The sequence below is a fragment of the Dendronephthya gigantea genome, unplaced genomic scaffold, assembly GCF_004324835.1.
Source record: "Dendronephthya gigantea isolate DGI-Jeju-01 unplaced genomic scaffold, DenGig_1.0 000282F, whole genome shotgun sequence".
NCBI lineage: Eukaryota > Metazoa > Cnidaria > Anthozoa > Malacalcyonacea > Nephtheidae > Dendronephthya > Dendronephthya gigantea.
In genome coordinates this window covers 1-17844 of record NW_021163292.1, presented here as the reverse complement: position 1 = coordinate 17844, position 17844 = coordinate 1, and the positions used below count along the sequence as shown (strand labels likewise).

Here is a 17844-nt window from a genome sequence, read left to right as displayed (position 1 = left end):
CTACGTCTGATATCTATATAAATTAATAGCGAAAATCATTCTTCCGCAAACTTTTGCAATTAAGCTACTGTACTCAACAAAGGAAATATTGGTATAAAATAAAGAATTTATTGCTTCCTGCACTTGAGACTTAAAGTAGATTAAATATTTTAGTTTGACGCATGAGTAATGTCCCTGGAGAGCGGAGATGAGGGTCTGCATATATCAAGAGCAGAATGTGCTCTTAATCCATTCTGTTCTTCGCTTCGACAAGGTCACTACAGATCGAATTCGACCCGCGAATTTGACCCGCCCTCCTTCCCGTTTTCTCACGCGAGCTTAATGTCATTGCATACTAGTATATTCGGTTGGGCGTTTAAATTAGCCCACCCTGTCTGTGCGAACTACTTAGTAATTGAATTTATTGTTTGTTGATTAATGATTAATTTGTTGTTAATTAGAAATTAATAAATCGGCATGTGCGTTATACAATTGCGCACATTGCCAAAATTATTTCAACTCTGTGAGTGGTTTTTTGTACGAGATCTAGAGCGCAGAAAACAGAGCTCGTCGTGACAAAGTACCTTTTAGATATGAAGCTAATGAAAGGGACCGATAAAAGAAATTAAAGAATGTTATCCAGCTACTTGGTTTCACGGGATAGTTTCTAATTCTGAATCTTTCTATTTTTCTTCATTCTGCGGTTTTGTTTCTGCGCGATAAATTTCGGAACAATTATCTTTTTCGCGGGTGGAGCACTGGAGGGATTTCAGTAATTTTGTACTTTCGTTCCAAACATGAGAAGAATAGTTTCTTTGGCCAAACAGTTTTTCCGCAAATTTAACTTGTAACTTACTGTTTTCGCTGCGTTGAAGGTTTCACTTGAAGTAGTCTAAAAAGTTTCAAAAACGAGTAATTATCTTCCACGTATTGTCTTATGTGACCATTTAATATGATAAGGGGTGATTGGCAAATTTCCATCAACAACTAAATAAAGAGTTCTGTTCCCTCCGAAAAATCTATGACCACCCGCTTGTTAGATATTCGAGAAAAATAATAACACCTCCCTCTACACACACATACACCTACAGCGCCATTGATGTAAAATAATGGGATCCAATTTCAGCGTAGTTCCTGAATGCTATACACTCTGTTTTGAACAGTGGTGGCAAAAATAGAATGTAAGAACTATAGTTAATTAATAGCAAAGCACTGCATTTTGTGTTCATGCTCCTTTTGGATATAAATTTGTTGCTTTTTACGGTCCCTTGCATGATTGCATTAATCGTAACATGTAAAATTTCATGTACTAAAACTCTAGACTCTTTTCTGAATCAACAATTTTAGGTAGTCCCATTTTCACAGTTGAAACCCTCATGACCAACACCTTTTTTACGTCCACGTCCGATTAAAAAATCAATGGTCAATAAAATTCATAGTAAATTGTTACAAAACAAAAATCTAGAGATCCTATTAACGAGGTTCCTTATTTCCGTTATGAATAACCACTTTTGATTGTATGTCATTGATATCGCACTCAAGTACGTTTTCGCCGAGCCGGTGCAGAGAGCCGTGCAAAGCCGTGCAATACATATACACGCAAACAAATTCAATTGGCGTATTATTAAAATAACACGAATAAAAACGCATGCAAATTGAAGACAAGCACACAAATTAAAATAATGCACCAACAAACGCTGAAGACAGTGGAATAGGATATGGATACACTCTTTCTTTACAGTAGCCATACAATAAAATCTTGGCCATAGCTTTCCACTGATGCCTTTAATAATCGTGACGGATTACTGGGACCTTGGTAGATACTTCGACGGTTAGAGACTGATAGAAAGGTGCCAAAACTCAGTTAGAACTTCCCGAACGATACCCCTTCCCTCACCTTCCTGTATAACACCGCGCGCATCAACAACTTTGAAAAATTTAAAACTTCTAATATGGTTGGATCCGAATGACGCTGTTATCATGTCCTTTAGTAAGGTGGAGCGGTCAATCACTAGATCTAACCTATCGAATTGGTCTTCAGGCATAGGCTTTTGGGCTGATTGCACAATATATACTGCCTCTGGTTCTGTTTCAATTAACAGTGGTTCAGTAACACCTGAAACATAATCATCATGCAATTCTTTTATGTAAATAAAAAGAGAAGAAAAAGTCGGATGTATACATACTTTTTTTCTTCATCTTCAGATTATTCATGATCAATTTGGGCAAACCGAATCGGGAATGCATCAGTCTGAAATAGGTCATCTCCCTTTGGGTTAGCTTCAAGAGTTACTTCCTTTGAATTAGCTAAGGTATGCTCAGCTTGAACCACATTAATGTTGAAAAGACTAACTTGAAAAGGATAATTTCGGACTTGACTGGCTAGAAAAGGATCTGTTTCAAAAGGGTCTGCTTGAACAGGGCTAGCTTGCACAGTATTGTCTTGTACAAGTATTTCTGCATCATCATCAAATTATTTGCAACTAAATTTGAAAGAAAGAAACAGGAATGGTCCCAAAGTAACTGAGAATTGTCTGAATCAGTATGTATGGAATTATACCTTGTATAAATTTACTCTACTGTATCGTCGCCCAAGTTCTTCTTTACATTTTTCCAGAGTGAAACCACAGACTTTGACTCATCAAGATCTCGAAGATGCTTATTGTGGGCAAGCTGCTTACTGACTTCAACATTTTTTAACTGCAATCGATGAATCAGATTTTCAGACTTTGGCAGTAGGAGGCAAAAGTTTGAGTCCAGTGACTGTATTTCATTGTTTTAGCAGCATATATTAATATCCTACAGAAAACCTTACCGATAAGTGAACTAGAAAAAAGTAAATAAGTAAACAGAAAAATACATGCTGTACAACAACTATGAGATGTTATGATATTCATTTTTACGTATTTTAATGTGCAAACATGCATTTACATGTCATTGCTTAGTTCCCTCTTTTTGCTCTTGAAATGACCTTTATTCTTGCTCGCATAGATTCCATAGGTTTTTTAATGTCACACGTTCAATACCTTGCCAGCATTCGTTGACCACTGCCTCAAGTCAGCCTGGCTGGCGGGTCTGTGCCTCGCCCTCTTCCGGTTAAAACGGTTCTACAAGTGCTCCATAGGTTTTAGATCTGGAATATGAGGTGGAAAGCCATGACAACGAGATCACCAGAATGAGTTTGCTTCTAAAAGATTTCTGGCACATAGAAGATGTGCATGTGCTTAGGGTGATTATCATGTAGTTAGACGTGCGATCATCTTTGTACCAGATGAAATTCCATGTCCTTGAAGAATTGGATGATACTTTTCTTTAATTAGGATCCTATTATATCTTTCAATATTGCCAAACCGAGCATGACCAAAGCAGCTAAAAGTTTGCTTGAGTAGGATTTAGTTTCTTCGAACCGTCCAAGGTTAGTTGCATACAACCTTTTAAATTCTCACTTTTTCTGCGACCTTACGAGGAAAGAATCCTTCAATACTTAATGCAACTATTTGTCCTTGTGCACCATCACTTTGCCCTTTTTCCCACCCATCTTGGGCAGTGTAAAGGAATGAGAACTTTATTTTGTTATAATTTAGATCATTAGGACCAAAACAGTGTGCAATTAATATAGTTTACAGTACTGAAACACTAGCACGCATGTCTTAACTCGAATACGCTGCCAGGATTTAATACTGGAATTCTACAACGACTGGACTCAAACTTTTGCCTCCTACTGTATATATTTATATATATATATATATATATATATATATATATATATATATATATATATATATATAATATATATATATGCAATTCTAATTACACTGCGAGTATCTATCTATCTATCTATCTGCGGCCAACGTTTTTGCAAATGGGTGTATATATATATATATATATATATATATATATATATATATATATAATTATATATGTATATATATATACACCCATTTGCAAAAACGTTGGCCGCAGATAGATAGATAGATAGATACTCGCAGTCTAATTAGAATTGCATAGGAATACATTTGCATGGGATTTCAATCATATTACACAACATATGCAATTCTAATTAGATTTCGGGTATCTATCTATATATCTATCTGCGGCCAACGTTTTTGCAAACGGGTGTATATATATATGTATATATATATATATATATATATATATATATATATATATATATATATATATATATATATATATATATATATATATATACAGCCAATACAAATATCACAAGCTAAATCACAGTTTAAATTGCTGGGGCCGGCTGTTCAATGCTAGCTAGGTTAGGGCTAACGCTGGGTTAAATTTTCGTCACTGTTTTGGTTTATATGTTTCTTCACCGCTGTTTGTTTCAAGTCTTCTATTCACCCACAAAATATTTATTAAAAAACATGTTCAACTTCATAAGCGAATGATAAAAAAAATGATGCAAAAATTTGAGTTAACCCAGAGTTAAAGTATATAACCGGCTTTTGAACAACTGGCTCCAGATTGCCAACGCACATGGATTGCCGATTTTACAAATTTTACATATTGATAACTTCTTAATAACAGGTAATTCTCATGAATATATGAGGTGTAAGTCTTTTCATTGGAATAAATACTTATTGTCCTAAATTATTCAAATCTTATGAAATGAAATAGGATATAGTTATTATTAGGATAGCCAGGATCGTTCAAGTTGTTAAAAGCAAACTAATAAAAATTTATTTATCATGTTTTAATTCCTCTTAATGATTATATCAATATTAATTATAATGACAAGTGACATCACGACGAGGGTGCTTATCTTTGAGAATACCTGCAGAAAGATTAATTATTTAAATAAATAAAGTCTTGATTCAAATTTGAGACGCAAAAAGCTTGATAAAAACGATGATCATAAATTAATTACGGTGCCAAAATTCAATCTGATTTCTCATCTTAATAATTGACAACCAAAGCACCAGGCATGACAAATAATTTACACCACTAATTCTTAACTTTTATAAACATCAACATCCGGCTCTGCAAAGGTTAATTCTGATAACGCTAATAATAATATTGCGAATGAAAACTTTTATGTTGATGATATGTGAATTTTGGTAAAAATAAAACGCCATATCCAACGTTCATGACAACCTCGTTCCTCGAGCCCGCAATTCCCTTGTTGAGAAAATAAACCTCTGAGATAATCTAAACCGGGGGCAGAAATCCTGGCTTCCGGTTTGTAACGTTTTTTTTGTATTTTCAAATTGAAACGGCGTGAAGGACCAATCAGAATAATTTCTAATTTCGACTATCCCAAAGGAATCGCGGGCTCGGGGAACGAGATTGCGTCCAATGACATAAAATCACAAACCATGCGCCTAATTCGTAATCTCCGGGCGGAATTAGTAGCCAGATCGGCTCGGGAACGATGTTTATCCAAGTGGTGTAGTATATAGGCATTACGACTATAATAATGGTGGAGTATAGGCATTACGAATGTAGTACTGAGATTTTTTGAGGTCGTCTAAAAGCGGATGTAGCAAGATATAACGCAAAAAGGTATGATATAGATGTAAATCACATCAAGGATGATAATATTATAGTGCAGTATTTTGTATTTGTAGTCGTAGTTTTAGTCAGCTTGCTTGTGCATGTGAACATAAGCTCTGCCACATCAGAAAGATGGATTTGAAATTAGTACCGCGTCGTCGTATAGTCTTATGTCGTGAACAGTGTATGCTTTTTGTTTCGTACAGACTTTATTTCATATAATAGATTGGGAAATAAAAATAGTGACCTTAGCTAACCTTGTCTTCTCCTGTAAAGCATTGCATGATCAGTCTCTACCTTCCGTACAGCCAGAAATAGGGATTTCGATATTCAGTACTTGAAAATGCATGTCGCATTGTGAGAGTATAATGTGAAAGACCACATTTTAATTCATGTAGGGAATTCGATTATGTTTTGTTACAAATATAATAGTCATTCTAATACATATCATATATTCTAGCTGATATATAATAACTCAACTCACAAATATAATACTTCAATATAATACAGTGTTTTCCATAAAATACATGGTTTCAAATAATTATAATTCTCGTTGTCTGGTGATGTCAATCTATGATCGATACATTATACGGTGATAATATAGATAAAATAAATAAAAATAGCCGTCGAGCAACATGGCCGATGAGGCAACAAGTCATCTTATAGGCGGATTTAAGGAATTTCTCTTTCGGTTATACACTTCGGGTTCACGAACAATTGAGGTTGAATCGATTCACTCAAGCTTTGAAGATTACTGATCTAGCTTGGGAAATCATGCAATTACCTATGCATGGCTATGCATATTATAAATGACTTATATATTGGATGGTTCCTATAATCAGTCTAAACGGCTAATTTACATTATTAGTAAAATTACATATCAGTGCCGACTTCATTTAGTCATATTTACAATATGCATTTACAGTTCTCATGCCAACCTCTTCGGTTTAAAAAATATTCGATGAAATAGGTTAGCATTTGTGAATTCGTCCTTTCAGGACATTTTCCTTTCCGGCGCGTAGACTGAAAACAGTCTACGAGTTTAATTGGCCATATATTTGTCCGTGATTGCTCTATGTGGACAAAAACATGTCTGTTATGCCAAAAAATTAATGTTAAAATAATGAATACACCAAATTTCGTTTGTTTACATTTGAGGTATATTGAGTTATTGTCTTTTAAAACAGGGAAATAGGCATTTTCGAAATATCATACCGGATGTTGATCATAACAATCACCCCTGCGAGTTTGCATAGCTATATCTTTGCGCAAATTTAAAATATGGACACAGAAATACCACCACTCGAATCTTTGTATAATAATGCATCTATATATATGAAATTGTGCAAGGTCGTGTAATAAACAAACAACGTTTATGGGCATATTCGGAAAGGTATCGACTTCGGGACACAATCGATATCCTCCGGTAAACTTTACGTGCTAAAATCTCCGAGTTCCTTTATCCGTAGAGACCTCAGAGCTTCAACAATCGATTCTACATTACATAATGCTCTAGAATCGTGAATTTTATTGGTTTACAGCAAGATCCCAGCCCACAATGGCTATGAGTGACGCGCGCAAGCTCTGACGCCCTGCTATTGTTGTTGTTTTGCAATTGCGAACATGGCACTGTCGATTGACGAAGTTTTTGAGCGTTTATTTGAAGAACAACCGAATGCTAACGAGAAAGGCCTGTCTATAGTGACGAAGAGGATGACCTAAGCCATCTTTTAACTGACTCGGAAAGTGATCAAAGGCAAGTATATACATATTTTTTGTGACAGATGTTGTCGCGTCATGGTTGAAGGAGAAAATTTACATACGACGCAACTGAAATGTTGACCTTTATAGCTCATGAGAATTCTGCCTAAAATGAAATATCTAATTACAACTATGTCAAATGTATACATAATTCCTAAAAAATGGTAAATTTTAAGAATTTGGTGATATATTGCCACACATATCAAATGTTTGAACCGATCTCAAAATGTATCAGCCTGACGCATTGCACGTGGAATAGCCACATGGTTCAGGCATTTAAATTTTGCATTTTTGTCTCAATTACAGTAAAATAATACTATGGGAATGTATGCTGACGTTCTTATTCTGATTTCGTAATGAGCAGAGTGAAGAAGATCAAGATAATGAATTAAGAAGATGATGTTGAGGAGAGGGGGGGTAGTGATTTAGGAGAGGGTGCTAGTGTGAGGAGCCGATCCCCTATTTGGCAGCAGAAAGCTGACCCTCCTATGGTTGCATCTACCATTAGGGGCAGAGGTGGTAGGGTTGGAGAGAGAAAGAGTACAAGTTCTTTGGCTGGGAAACCTATCTAGAGGGAGAGCTAGAGAACCCAGAGGGAGAGCCATGGAACCTAGAGGGAGGGCTAGGGAACCTAGAGGGAGGGCTAGGGAACCCAGAGGGAGAGCCAGGGAACCTTGAGGGAGGGCTAGGGGTGGCAGGATTGAGATTGCACCAGACTATAAATCATGTAGTCATGCAGATGTTAAAATAACACCCCTGCTTTCAAACCAAGGCAGCTCTAAGGAATTCATTTTGTAAGCCCTGTCCTGAGAGGAGGCATGACAACTCCCTTGGAATTTTTTCAAGTTTTCATTACCTCTGAGATGATAAAATCTGTTGTAGCCCACACCAACAGCTATGCCTACATGAAGATTTTAGGTGGGGGCCTTTAAACATATCTTACCACTGAAGGAAGCTGGGAAGCTACGAATGAAGAGGAAATCAATAAGTTGATTGCAACTTTAATATATTTTCGTTTGGTTCGTGTTGATTCTCCAGTGGGAAAGTATTGGAGCAAAAAGTCCCTTTATCATGGTCTTTGGGCTAGGAAAATACTTACACATATCTGTTATGAAGCCCTTATGGCATTTCTGCATGTGGTAGACCTTGCTTATGAGACCCCGGTGATAAACTGCGCTTGATGAGTTCCTTGCATCATTCAAGGAAAGATGCCATCTATTGTGCCAACCTTACCAGAATATTGCAGTAGATGACATACATTTCTTTCAAACATATGTTTTTTCATTTGTGATGAGCTCTGTTTGATATAAATACATGCATTTTATTTTCAATAAAGGTTTTTCTACTCTGTGTACAAAGTCTGTCTATTATTTGAATTATGAATGCTTCGCTACATCTACAATCTTAGCGCTGTGTTTGAGTGTGCTTGTTTGTAAGATTGCAAGCTAAAGGAGTTTAAAAACTTTTCTTTCAATGTGCAGACGATAAAAATACCACTTATATATAAGAATGTGGGCAGTAACATACTGGTTTGTGGTATAGGAAATGATTTGCCAAAGTTGGGCATTGGTTAGTTTCGAACTTCTAAGTATGAACAGGCTGTGGATTGCAGAAATATGTGGAAAAAGTTAAATTCTGAAAGATTATTACCACCACTACTGTATGTAATATACATAAATATATGACTGTTGCATAGTTTCAAAATTGTGGCGTAGCCAGGACGATAATTGGGGGGGCCCATATTCATATATTCATGTTAACAGACTGTAAAGACAATTGATATGAAAATAAATTAATCCTGCGTATCACGAACATATGAATATGGGCCCCCCCCCAATTATCGTTCTGGCTACGCCACTGAATTGTGGCATAGTTTCAAAATTGAACCTATGCAAATGTGTCCGATAACCAGGTTTTAGCCTTTCTGAGGTGTAAAATTCCAAAATTATAAAAAAATACATGCTTTTTATCAATTACCCTGAAACTTTGCAGAAATTATCCCAATATAACAAAGTAACTTTTCATCGAAACGATACTGTGACAATTCACATTGTTTAGCCGTAACTAGGCAACATTCGAAAATTATCTCAAGTGTTTCAATGTAATTTATGCAAATTTATGCATTTTTTCGTCGCAAAATTGCCTTTAAATTGGAAATATTTTCTTTAATGGGTAGCCAACGTTATGAGCTTTTGAATGATGTATTTTTCACCGGCAAACACAAAATGTACGCCGAGAAAATCGCATTAGAATCAAACGCTTCATTTGTTATGTAATTTTGTCAGCGGGTGAACAAGTGAAGATTAAACAAGAACAGGAACTCTTTAGTAATTTGTGGTTAGTCGTCGGCGGATTCAAGGTTAGGCGGAATAAATTACTACCGGGACTGAATAGCGTTTTTCGTATTGCTGGGCTCTGGAGAGGTGCTTAGCTGCGAGCTTGCTAAGGGGAAAGACTTATGCTATGACTTCCCGGGAAAATTTTGAAATAATTATATAAGCCTTTAAATGGCCTCAATGCCTCTCAATTTAAGGGTTACTAGGAAATATTAATACTTTTATTACTCGATGTTTTTTTTATTTTGACCAAACATATTCCACTGAACATAACTAATTTCAAACCATTTGCATGTAAAACTACTGCTGCACGAGGTTACTCATAATCATGTTCCACTCACGACAATGTAGTAAAAAAGTATATACGGCATAAAACAGAAAATTAACAAAAAACAGTTTTATAACAGTCCTAACATTATTATCGTAAGAGCCTCCATGAGTTCCTTGCAATGGACGATTCCAGCTATGGACTAAATTTTGGTCTAAGCAGGAAGAACGAAAACGAAATCCGACGCAACAGCTAGAAAGAGCGTCTTAGAATGAGTAAAACTGCAAAGCTTGTTTACAGTCCTGAAAAGATCGCAAATTTGTACATATCATTTTGTGTTACGCACGGGGAAAATAAACACTTTCGGCTCAAATATGGTTATTTTAACGTAACGTAATATAATATAAATTATACATATTACATACTCCCTATAGGGCTTTTAAGTATGTACAAACAAATAATAAAAATTATATTTTTATCTATACTATTACGTTTTTGGCTATACTACATTTAAATGAATATATTTACAAATAGAAGCAATTAATACATACAAAGGTATATTTTAATACTTTTAATTAAGAAATTGAGTTTCCGGTAACATTATTTGCTAACATATATTTATTTAAGTGCTTCTTAAATGTTCTAAAAGCTTTTTTAAATCTTTGTCCAACATATTCCAAATTTTTGTTGCTCTATAGCAAAAACTTCTTTGAACTGATGTTGTTTTACAGGGGGGAATGTTGCACGAGTTCGTCTTTATTCCGGGCCGGTGTTCATGTTGTGAACTTCATTCCGTTTTAAAAAATGGTCGCATAAGTACGGTGGTGCAATTAAGTTCGTTCATGTATTTGTAATCACTTGTACTGTTTCAAGTTTTTTTATAATTGCCGATGTATTAGACCACACTGTAGAGCAGTATATAATACAATTTACTCATCACTAGGGCATTGGCAATCGTGTTGACGGTTTCGCTATTGAAGCTGTCCTTTGCTCTATTTATTTGCCATAGTTTTGCCATGAAGATGACATGACGTGCTGTATGTGATGATCATAACTTAAATAACTATCCATGAATAGCCCAAGTTCTTGGCGTAGGGGACAGGTGTGATCTGCTTTCCCAGGAATGCGATAACCAGCCCGTCAGTGAGGTTTCCGATTACCTGTTGATTGCCTATATAATTACTGGCATTAATTTTGGCTTTTCAGGATTAATTAGCACTAGTTAGTTTATGAAGCACCATGCTGCAACCCTCTTAAGATTCTCTTCTATGTTGCTTTTGCCATCAATTATGTTCGTGATTGGAAATGATATGAATAATTTCGAATGATCTAGAAATAATTCTAGCTTAGCTGTTTTCAGTGCTGTTAATGGAAGGTCGTTTATATAAATGCAGAGCAGCAGAGGCGACAATATTGCCCCTTGTGGGACTGCGTAAGTGATTAATAGGGTTTCGGATACTGAAGTGCCAATGCGAACGTACTGCTTTCTGCCAGAGAGATAGCTTCTAATAAGAGAGGTAGAGCATAAGGACAGATAGCTCTTTGTTATTCATAGCATTCAGGAAAAAATCGCTTACTAATATATATCGAGGGTTTCAGTAGAATGGTACTTTTTGTTTCCGCTCTGGTGTGCCTTAAGGTGGCCTGTCCGGTACAAAAAAGGGCATGAATTGTTTTAATGCCGCTTTCTCACATATCTTGGAGATTACATTGACTATTGAGAGGGGACGGTTGTTGGAAGCTATTTCATGATCCCTTTCTTTTAATACTTGTATAATTTCTGGTATTTTCCAAGGTTTTAGAAACGTATTGCTTGTAAATGAACAGTTGATAATATCTGCATGTCAATTGGGCCTAAGATAACTTGGAGGCAATCTTTGATATAATAGTCCTCATATTGATTTTATGTTTATTATGCGTTTAATTTCCGCACAAGTAACTGGTATGAAGTGAAATGACTCTTCGGTCGGGCATGGTCGACTCTTGGTTTCACAAGCCGGCTTACTGGATAAATAATTGATGTTGTTATCTAAGCCAAGCTGCGTAGCTGTTTCGGCAGCTGTTATCCCTACTGACTGCATGGAGAAAACAGTTGAAATTGTTGCCAACCTCTTCCTGGTTTTTGCTGTATATTAGGATTGTTTTGTCTTTACCCGGAATGCGGCTATGAATTATATATAGTATACTGTCCAAAGTGATCCACTTTATCTTTATGTGTGTTTACTACAATGCGGACGTATAGTCCTTCTCTGCGACTTTTTAGATGGGTTTGTTTGATTTTTGGGCTGTTTTAAAGTCCATCCAGCCCTCCATCTCTCGAGTCTGTTTGTATCGACGGTTTAGCTGGTCCCTGTGGATAATTTAATTGTTTTATAACGTTAGCAGTAATCGTCGAATCTTAACTTCTCTAACTGGAGCATGGACAGCCAAGGTAGTAGAGAACATCACTAAGTTTTCTGAGTTTGGAATTGACGTTGGGATCAGAAAAGATAGAAATGAATTCTTGTGATCTTGTACCTTTGTTTCATCGTTGCTATCATATGGTTATCAAGTTAGACAGTTTTGCTTTTCAATGAAGCGTTTTTGTGCTGTTTTCATTAATCTTTTCGACTGCTTTCGTCGGGGAAATATGGAAACTCTTTCTTGCCGCGCGACATGACTCAAGAAGAATACAGCATAATATTCTTGCCTAAAATTTGAAACAAAATTGAATAACCTACAAAACATTACCGCCGCGCGCTTTGCAATTGAAACCTTTGCCAAGCGTTACTTAGTTATATAAGCTGAAGAACTGTGTGTATACACAGGAGACTACTTTCAAACTCACTGAACAGCCCTGGCTAGTCTTACTTCACACAAGATGGCTATGGAAAACATTTTTAGCATCAAAGACTTCATTCCCCGTGATCTTCGATTACTTCTTGTTTATAAATACTTTTTTTCTGTTTATTTGAGTAAATTTAGTATATTAAGTTACTTAATTTATTATACTTATATTTTATTATATATTCATATTATATTATATTAATTATATTGATATATTAAGTATATATAGAAAAATATATCGGTCCCCCGGCAAACGGCATGAATCGACCTACACTTTAGCGATGCTATACTCATTTTATCATGATAGCTGCAGCATCGTGGACTTTGCAACAGCCGTACAATTGTTTTTTTGAATTTGACACGCATAATTATACATTCCACCCGAAATTAAGACCCTTCGGCCCTTTAGAAACTATCCTACATTGTGTGGAGTGCTAAAAAATCTTATGATTGATATAATCCATTGTAGTAATATGACAAATCAATTCATTGAGGATCATTTACGTCGCATCACGACATACATACAAGTGCCTTTATGATCAGACAACTTGAAATACGAAAACTCGGTAGGCCCTATTTACTCCGGCGCCAGCGACGGAGTTAAAAATTCGCCCTGGTTTTGTTTTGTTGTTTGTTTTTAGTTTTCGTCGTCGTAAGTATGAAATGGCGCGAAACATTCTAGTATTTTAAATGTGTTGATGACCGTATTTATCTACGTCCCATGGTCTTATCTCCCAAGAGTTGTGGTGCACATCTTTGGCTAATTTTCCGATGCGCGATTCGATTTCGCTCGCATGATACGGCAATTCCTCCAAGAGGAACAAATAAACCGTAGATTAGATTATATTTAATACATGTAGATTCTGGTCCTATTTTAATAATATCGCTGCTATTTCGCCGTTTAACAAGATGATGTGGTCGTGTATGGACGCGTTGACACGTCGTAGTTTGTACATTGAAAATTTAATATAACTATATATAATGCGAATTCCCAAGGCAAAGTGTAAGACAAAGCGAATGTATCATGCGGTTTATTTACATTTTTGAACTATTGAGCTTCTATACTTTTTAAACTACGATGTGCTTCTGAATTTCGCGATCAAACATTTAGGTTCGCAAGGCATCTAAATGCGAATATGAACTGTATTGTTTATGTTCAGAAGCTCTATATTAAAGACTGGCACGTGCGCCAGAGTAAACGCCAGAACAGGCGTCCTGTTTTTAATAAAAACTATTTGTGTTAGAACATTTTAGGCACGCCATTATGACTGATTTAATTATAAAAAATTGATCTTTTTTGTGACACCTGGGATGCAAAACAATACACGAGCGACATCTGCAGCTGACAAACCAAATATCTGAATAATTAAGCCTAATATAGTACCATAACTTTGCAATTGTTTCACTGCTTGATGCAAGGATATTAAAGGGCGGCCTGGAACATTATTTGGCTAATTTGTTCCATAATTTGGGCTACCCTATACTCAAATAGAGAAAGAGGATCAGAATGTTTCTTTGCTCAATGGAGTATGGCACGATATAATGCAATAAGGTAGGAAACAAGCAAATAATCGTAACGGATTTAGGTTTGGCTTACTGCCATTTTTGTCTCTAATTATATAAATAAATAAATTTTATAAGTTGCACGTATGCCCAACTGCATGGTTAGAATTCCAACGGCATTTTGTTTATGCTTGTTGTCATACAAGCATTCGAACATGGCGTAAATTTGGTGATTTGTGTTGTCCATTTAACTATAATTATAGTATACTATAAAATAGCATTAGCCTTGTGAGCATTTGGCTAGTCTTGGAAACGCTTATCAATATTTCACTCTCGTGAGGCGTGCAGAATCTCAGTATTCAATAACTGATGCGATAGAAGCGCTCTTTCAAATAAGTTAACCTAGCATCAAATGTGTTATAACAACTGGCTAGAATAGACAAAACACTTCTCGACGTTTCGACCAGAGGGCCTTCGTCAGGAGAGTTATAGTTTATTGTTTTATGTTTGTAAACAATTCTATGAGGCCAAATGTTATCGACGGTTGACGGACAAATGTTATTACGGAATTGCTATCGACGTTCTACGCATGACGTAAAAACCTGAAATTTGCTGTCGTATAAATAGAACGCGAATGACGTCAAAAACTACCATTTTAAATGGTAAAACCGCGCCCATCAAATTATTCCAGTTGATCAAAACAATTCCTTTCAAATAATAAAATGGATTGCAGCCGCGAAGGATGATGCTTGTATAATTGTTTCGATTGATCATGTTGATTAAACCGACTCTAGTAATTTATGCAAAGCCTTGTAAAATGGTAAGAGTGTAGTCCAGCTGTGCGAGAGGACAAGCCAGCGGTTCGGATTGATCAAGTTTATTAAATCTAACCCATTTTACAAAGACTTTGCAAATGGTAATACAGTGCGGTAACACGGGCGGAAAGGTTTGTAAAGCGGTTCGGATTGATCGAGTTTATCATATTAATTAGACTGAGTAGACGAAGCAAACATGTGTCAGCATCGTTGCCAACGTAGTATAGGTCATCATTCCTAAATTTTTCCTAAAATGTGCATGTTTAGTGTATTTATTTGATATTATTTTGGTATAAGAGAGAAAGATTCTGAATCCGCTGATGCCGTTCCTGCGGCCGCAGTGCATAACAGTTTAATTACCACTCTATAAATAAAAAAAAGGGTGTCCCACATATTACGAGACTCGTTTATCGATTTTACGATTACTACGTTTGACGGAGGTGAGGACCGGGGACTTTGCGATTGATGTCAGCCGTTCATGGATTAATTATTTTGTTCTTTCTATTCAAGAAAAAAAGGAAGTTCCAAAAATATTCTGAACGATATCAGTTTACTTCGAGACGACACCTATGCAAGATTCTGAAAACATTACTGGAACCTTCATTGAAGACGTCGTAGTCAATTTACCCAAACCAAAGCATACGGCCATGCTATCCACCGATGCGAAGCATAATCGTTTAAAGACGTCGGAAAAAGAGGAAAATTTCCCTGAGCTGCTTAACACTGCTAGAGATAAGCAAAATGTCACCACCGAACATCAACTTGGAGAAAAAAGCATTAATGAAAACGAGACACTTGCGGGTAAGATTGAGTTTTCGTTGGAAGTAGCAAATTTCGAGGCATTCAAATATAATTATATAGGACAGCACCTATACAAGCACTTAATCCTGCTTTATGTCATCCTTTGGATATTTTTCGAATTTAGTTGTCATCAATTAGGTAAATTCTAGAAGTTCAAAGGGTCCTTATTTCAAGTGTAATTTTACACATGCACTTCAAATTTAAGCCAGGAACCGTTGATGCCAAAATCATTTTATCGGTCACGTTATTTTATGGGAAATCCGTCAAAATCTTTATTAAAAATTTCATCAATATAACAGTAAGGTTAACAATATTGATAATAATAAAGAAACAAGACAAAAATGAGCGAAATAAACAATGTTTAATGCTCACGTGATTGATATTTATATATTTGTATAATCTTATATATTTGTATATCTGTATAATTATATATAATATATATATATATATATATATATATATATATATATATATATATATATATATATATATATATATATATATATATATATACATATATATCGCTATAGCTGTAAAATCATCTCTTACAGGCATTGATGGGAAACAAGAAGCAAAAAAATTGGTTCAACGTGATGCGTCTGCCAATAACGAAAGCAGGAATGCAATGACAGTTCAGAACACAGCTCCTTACAACTGTATTATTGAAAACGGTGCTCATGTAAACCACAATGATACAAAATGGTGGTGGTTCTGCACTCTGCAGCTGTTTATGGTGAACCTGATTAGTTGAACAAAGTACTGAATTAAAGGTAAAGGATGCCAGTCGGAGGACAGTACTGTACAGTGCCGTTAAAAAAGGGCAAACTGATGTTATTAAATATTTAGTTGAGCATGGAGCTGATGTAAATGGAAAGGATAATGACGGGAGGACAGCTCTACACTTCGCGGTGGAAAATAGTGAAACTAACACCGTAAAATGTTTAGTCGAACTTGGTGCAGATGCAAATAGCAAGGATAACGTCGGGTGGCCAGTTCTTCACTCTGCAGTCGCTCATCGTGAACCGGAGATTGTTAAATATTTAATCGAACATGGTGCTGATGTTAATTGCAAGGATAATGACGGATGGACAGTTCTGCACTATGCTGTTAGAAAAGGTGTGCCTGGCAATGTTAAACATTTACTCGAACATGGTGCTGATGTAAGTGGAGAGGATAATAAAGAGTGCACAATTTTGCACTATGCTGTTGAAGGAGGTGAAATTGATATTGTAAAATCTTTAGTTGAACATGGTACTGATGTAAATGCCAAAAATGCTAGTGGGAAGACAATTCTGTACAGCGCTGTTGAAAAAGGGGAACCTCATATTATCGATTATTTAGTCATGCATGGAGCTGATGTGAATGGAAAGAATAATGATGGGCGGACAGCTTTACACTATGCTTTTGAAAAGAGTGAACCTAATATTGTTAAATATTTAGTTGAACATGGTGCGGATGTGAATAGCAAGAATAAAAGCGGGTGGACAGTTCTCCACTACTCCGTTGAAAGAAGTGAATTTGACACTATAAGATATTTATTGAACACGGCGCTGATGTAAATAGCAAAACTATTCTGGGGTGGAATGTTTTGCGCTTCGCTGTTAAAAAAGGAAACCTGATATTATAAAGTATTTAATCGAACATGGCGCGAAGGTAAATGACAAGGCTGTTTGCGGATTAACAGTGCTGCACTATGCTGTTGAAATAGGTGAACTAAACATTGTAAAATGTTTAGTTGAAAATGGTGCAGATGTTAATGGCAAGGATAGCGATGGGTGGACCGCTTTGCGGTATGCTATTGAAGAACATAAATTCGACGCTGTAAAATATTAGTTGAACATGGCGCTAATGTGAATAACAGGAATACTCGCGGTGGACAATTTTGCACTTTGCAATTGAAAGAGGTGAGCCTGGCATTGTTAATTATTTAGTTCAACATGGCGCTAATCTAAATAGAAAAAATGCTGGCGGGTGGACGGTTCTGCACACCGCTGTTGAGAAAGGTTCAGCTGGCATTGTAAAGTGTTTAATCGAACAT

At 36.0% G+C, this 17844-nt stretch overlaps 1 protein-coding gene across 1 annotated transcript; it reads left to right on the top strand.

Annotated features, from left to right (window-relative positions):
- Positions 1 to 15574: 15574 nt before the first annotated feature.
- On the top strand, positions 15575 to 17433 carry LOC114541343 (putative ankyrin repeat protein RF_0381). The gene is made up of 4 exons (XM_028561280.1): positions 15575 to 15806; positions 16358 to 16485; positions 16577 to 17263; positions 17338 to 17433. The coding sequence occupies exons 1-4, from the start codon at positions 15575 to 15577 to the stop codon at positions 17431 to 17433; spliced, it is 1143 nt and encodes a 380-aa protein (XP_028417081.1).
- The last annotated feature ends 411 nt before the right edge of the window (positions 17434 to 17844 follow it).